This window comes from Sinocyclocheilus anshuiensis, unplaced genomic scaffold, assembly GCF_001515605.1.
Source record: "Sinocyclocheilus anshuiensis isolate Anshui unplaced genomic scaffold, SAMN03320099.WGS_v1.1 scaffold971, whole genome shotgun sequence".
In the NCBI taxonomy this organism is placed as follows: domain Eukaryota; kingdom Metazoa; phylum Chordata; class Actinopteri; order Cypriniformes; family Cyprinidae; genus Sinocyclocheilus; species Sinocyclocheilus anshuiensis.
In genome coordinates this window covers 452,006-457,472 of record NW_015546059.1, presented here as the reverse complement: position 1 = coordinate 457,472, position 5,467 = coordinate 452,006, and the positions used below count along the sequence as shown (strand labels likewise).

The following is a 5,467-nucleotide window of genomic DNA, read 5'->3' as shown; positions in this document are numbered from 1 at the left end:
TATTTATATAAAAATAATGATATAAACATTTGTAGAATATGGTTTCCTTAGAATTTGTATATATTTTGCATAATTTGACAATTCTGTAAATAAAAGACATTTATTAAAAAAATAATAATAATAATTAATTAATTAAAAATAAAATGAAATAATATATAAATCATTTAATACAAATATGTATTTATTTATTTAATTAATTAAAAATAATATTATTTTTATTTATATAAAAATAATGATATAAACATTTGTAGAATATGGTTTCCTTAGAATTTGTATATATTTTGCATAATTTGACAATTCTGTAAAAATAAAATAAAATAAAATAAAAAAAATAAAGGCAGGTTGAAAAGTCTCCAGGACAGGTTTAAACTGGTCCTTCATGTAACAAGGAAAAAGTTTATTGTAGGTTAAAAAAATAAAAAAAAATCCCCGTAGTGGAAGAAACACCCTCATGTGGATTCATATTACGTTGTCATGCATTATTTATACATACACCTGCATGCTTCAAACATGATTTACAGGAAAAGTGTGTGGAGGACTGGCCTGAACACAGTCCAGAACTTTCTCCAGAATGGAAACCAGTAAGTTCTCTCTCATTATCTGAACTGTAGCACAGCAAACCGATGCACAGAAAGACTGAGATGCTCTGTGTCTGTTGCAGGCTGGCAAGCTCAGGCTTCGGAGAGACTCAGTACGGGTGAGTCCTTCCTTCAGATCACAGCTCTGTCTGCATGAGGGAAAAAAGCAGTTTTGTTTACTGAAATAAAGCTGAAATACAATTTATTGCAAATATTAGGTGAATTAGTTATTCCAAGGCAACATTTCTCAGTTTTGTTTAGGTCAACTTGAAGCACTAAAATTACTAACTGGAAATCAATAAAAACTACCTTAAACCAGTGTTATTTTATTATTATCAGTGTAGTATTATAGTTAATATGTTAATATACTATTATAGTTAATATAATGTTTATTTTAATTCAAGTAACACATTTATCATTTTAGTTTTAGTTATTGATAATAACCCTAAAAATTGAAGAAAAAAAAATAAACATAAAAAATGCAAATAAAAACTGAAAAGCACATAACAAAAAAAAGAAGAAAATTAAATGATGAGTAATAATAAAAAACATAATGAAAATAAAATACTAATACTAGTAATAGTAATAATCATAAATAAGCGATTGATTAAATAAATCATTTGATGGTAAAAACAAAATGGTAAATTTGAAAACTGATGGTAAATTGAAAGCTGAAAATGTATAAAAATAGAATCTAATATATAAAATATTAATAAAAACTATAATAGTATATAAATAATGCAAAAATAGCACTGATGTAGTGAAAACTTCTCAAATGGAGACCAAAATCATTTAACAAACAAACAAATAAACCTTTTTAAAACTTCAATTACATTTAATAATAATAATAATAATAATCATATTAAATTAAAATTAAAATAGAATATAAAATATTAGTAAAATAACTGATGTAGTTCCAAACTTCCCAAATGTAGACCTAAATAATTTAACCAAAAAAAGAAAATAAAGTTTGTAAAAACATTACATTTAATTTTATAGTAAATAAAAGAAATGCATAAAATAGCATTCATCTCTGCAGGCAATAATTAACCTCACAAAACATTGTGGTCGGCATATCTATCCTCAGCACAGTGCAGATTAATTCATGTAGTCTGTATTTTCTTTGAGCTTTTGTTGGTGTTTCAGATGAAGAGGTTGTGAAATGCACTGAACACATTAGCAAACACACAGTAATGTCGACTAGTAAACACACGAGCTAACATCAGTCACGCTCTAAAGATCTCTCTCATAACACTGTTGACTTCTGGCTCTAGATTACAGAGGCGTCTGATGGAGGCGCTGATCTGAAGAAGAACGGGAAGCAGGTACGATGTGAATCCGCGACCTCAGCGTGACTCTGAGCGTGTGCTTGTCCTCCTTCACGTGTGTTTGTGCATCTCTGCTGATCTTTCAGACTCTGGGAAGGAAACTGAGACACTCGCTGCTGATCAGGAGGAGCTCAAAGGTAAATAAAGACAAATCATGACGCTTGCTGAAGGAGAAGTGTGTGATTTATCCGCCACTACACTACTAGAAAAATATGAAAAATTCAAAAGATGTTAAATCTGTTAAATTCAATTAAAATTAAAAAGATGTTGGTAATTTTCTGTCAGGACATTGTCTGTTAAGTTTAAGAACAATTCCTTTAACCCCAAAACACAACATAATGTATAAAAAAATATTTCTGCCACATAGTAAAAATGGAAAAAAGGTAATTGTGACTTTATATCTCAAAGAAAAAAAAACTTGCAAGAAATAAACTCAGAATTGGGCTCTAAGGTACAAATTACAATTACAATAATTGTAAAAATTTTAAAATAAAATAATTTGTTATAAATAAAATATTTTTTATATTTTTAAATAATTATTTATAAATTATTTTATTCAAAATGAAACAAGTGTATTATATAATGATTTTTAAAATGTGTAACAATTTAATATATGATGTATTTATTGTAATTTATCAATTATAATATAAATAATATATAATGTATTATATACATTGCAATATTTTCCAGCTATTTAACAATTTAATTTAATTTAATTTAATTTAACCAGGCTTAGGGTTTTATTTTATTTATTTATTTATTTATTGTTTTATTTAATTTCCAGATTCATCTCCTGTAAACCAATTTTTATTTGAATGTTTCCAATACTTTTTCCAATGCTCTTTAACCCTGAGACAAAAGGCTGCTAATTTCACATTTTTGACACAATTTTCAAATTATGATTATAATAACCCTGTTTATTACTTACAAGAAATAAACTCAGAATTGTAGGAAATAAACTTAGAATGGTGAGAAAGTCAAAATTCCAAATTTATATATCACAGTTAATAACATGCAATTGAGAAAAAAGAAGAAAATCAGAATTGTACAATAAAAAGTTGCAATGACCTTTTTTATATATTTTTTTTTATTCTGTGCTGGAAATAAGTTTCCATAGCAATGCGATGCCTAAGTAAAAAGCAGGGTAAAACACCTGTGAAAAATCAATATGGAAAAATCCTTTATATCAACACCGTACATTGTGCCGTACACTTTCTTAACGCTTTATAGCATCAAAACACAGAACTGCAGAAATAATGAGTGTTTTACAGCCGCAGCTGGTCAGTGAGATGGCCAGTCCAGCAGCAGAATCACTCTAGTAGCTGTGCTGGTCGGGATGAAAGTCGCTAAAATCAACCTCTGAATGGCTTCATTATAGCTGTTTGTTTGTTTGTTTTTTTGCATGTTAACCTGGGGAAAAAGATTATACCATTAAAGAAATGACACCCATAAAAACTCAATGTCTGTGATTTCAGGATAAACCTGGAGATGAAGTGAAGAGCTCCGAGACGAATCGAGGCTCAAAGGTGAATATCTTCAACCTCAGATAACTGTCAGAGTCAGGTGTTTGTTTTGTAGATCTGCAGATCATATTCATTCTTTCTGTGATGTGTTATAGCTCATTAACGGCCCGGATGAGTTTTTGGCTCCAGGTGAAGAAGAAGAAGAGCAGAATGAAGCTGCCGAGTACAAATCGGTATGAAGCATTATTTCTGAATCATTATAGTTTCAGATTTATGTATTTCATAGCCGATTGTTTTTTCTCTTAACAGAAGAAACCGTCAAAACCCAAGATTATTACACACCGCAGAGGCTCTAAGGTAAAACATGATCTGTATGGATTTATTTTATTTTTATTTGAAAAAAAAAAAACATAATAAAAGATTTAAACAATATAATATTTATTTCATAAAATAAAGAATGATCTTCATAATTTTTACCTTTCAAATAATAAAATGATTTTCATTTAAAATATTTTTAAGTAAAGTTTTATAAAAAAAAAAATTTAAAACATTAAATAAGTATTATATAATATGTATATGCATTATATAATACTTATATAATTGAGTAATTTATAATTTATAAATGCATAATGTATACATTTATAATTTATACATTACATTATAAATAATATGTAAAATAATATAATGTATTATATGCATAATATATAAATAATAGAATGTATTAAATATATTGCAGTATTTCCCCAAAATAATATAATATAATTTAATTTAATGTAACTTAACTTAGCAAGATGTCTGTTAAAGATCTCTTCATCTGGAAAGCATCTGCTGTGTACAAACATCTGAAAGACGTCATATCATAAACATCTTAAAGACGTCTTCTAAACGTCTATTTGACATCTGAAAGGAAACGTCCTATAGACGGATTGCAGATGAGCAAACACTCTAAAAAATACGTCTTGCAGATGTAATGCAGACGTCAAACAGACGTCTCTGAGATACGTGTGTTATCAGGGATGCCATAAAGCCCTATCCGGACGTGTTTCTCATGTGTACGTCTGTAAAAATCTGCATGGCACCTCGCTGATAAAACTCATGCTTTCTGGTGGCGATTTATTCCCGGAGGAGGAGCGAGTTTTTTGGGAATGCGTGGTCAGTCGCATGATTGTGATGTGCTGCAAATAAAATTGCACATGTTCGGAATAATGAGAATAAAGTCATATGTAATGTAATAATAATATCATATTTAATATTTAATTATTACATTTCCTGTTTAAAAATAGGAAGATAGACGCGCTTTAGATTAAATGGTTTTCTGTCTTGCGTTTTATCTCAAAATCATGTTAAAAATGGGGGAAATAAGCGGGAATAAGTTAATGCAGCCTCTTATTTACATGACGTAAGCATAGCTTGGTTTCCCTTTCTCCTTTTTGTTCTTAAAGGGGTCCTATTATGCTCATTTACAAAGTCTTGATTTTGTTTTGGGGGTGTACTAGAACATGCTCTCATGCTTGATGGTTCGAAAAACGCATTATTTTTCACATAATTTACACTATTAAAGTACCTTTCTCCCCATCCTGGCACAAACGGCTCGATTAGTTCCGGCTTTGATGAATGTCCGCCTTCCGAAAAACAAAATGTGTTGTGATTGGTTAGCTGTCCCAGTGCGTTGTGATTGGCGAACAGCTTAGACGGTGTTTCAGTACTGCCCCACCCCTTGCTCCGTCTTTCAACAAAAGCTTTTTGGTGAATCCGGCACTGTACTCCCTCTGTACTGTTGTGGAAGCTGTCCTCAGTAAAATGCGCAGCCCACAATAGCAAATTGGGGTTATAATACTCAGGAACAGAGTTAAAAAATAAATTGCAACCACTGTTTCCTGACATTATCCGCTTTCGGAAGCCCAAACAAAGACGTTTGGGCACGGAGGTGAAAAAAACAGCGTTTCAGGCGGTCGCACACCGGAAGAGAAGCGCAGCGTCTCGTCTTTAAAATTCAAATACATTCGCCACGTCTTTAAAATTCAAATACATTATTTTCTATGAGTGTAGGCACACCGGCGGCGCCGTTCGGCATCTGTCCGCGGCGCCCAGCTACGTC

General features: G+C 30.7%; 1 protein-coding gene across 1 annotated transcript in view; it reads left to right on the top strand.

The window, feature by feature from the left end:
• Positions 1–5,467, top strand: part of LOC107699382 (uncharacterized) — a 16,275-nt gene that overhangs the window by 6,523 nt on the left and 4,285 nt on the right. The window contains exons 7-12 of the mRNA XM_016500620.1: positions 612–697; positions 1,725–1,768; positions 1,853–1,903; positions 1,993–2,043; positions 3,382–3,432; positions 3,525–3,602. Of these exons, the coding sequence (XP_016356106.1) occupies positions 612–697; positions 1,725–1,768; positions 1,853–1,903; positions 1,993–2,043; positions 3,382–3,432; positions 3,525–3,602 (361 nt within the window). The remainder of the gene's footprint in view (positions 1–611; positions 698–1,724; positions 1,769–1,852; positions 1,904–1,992; positions 2,044–3,381; positions 3,433–3,524; positions 3,603–5,467) is intronic.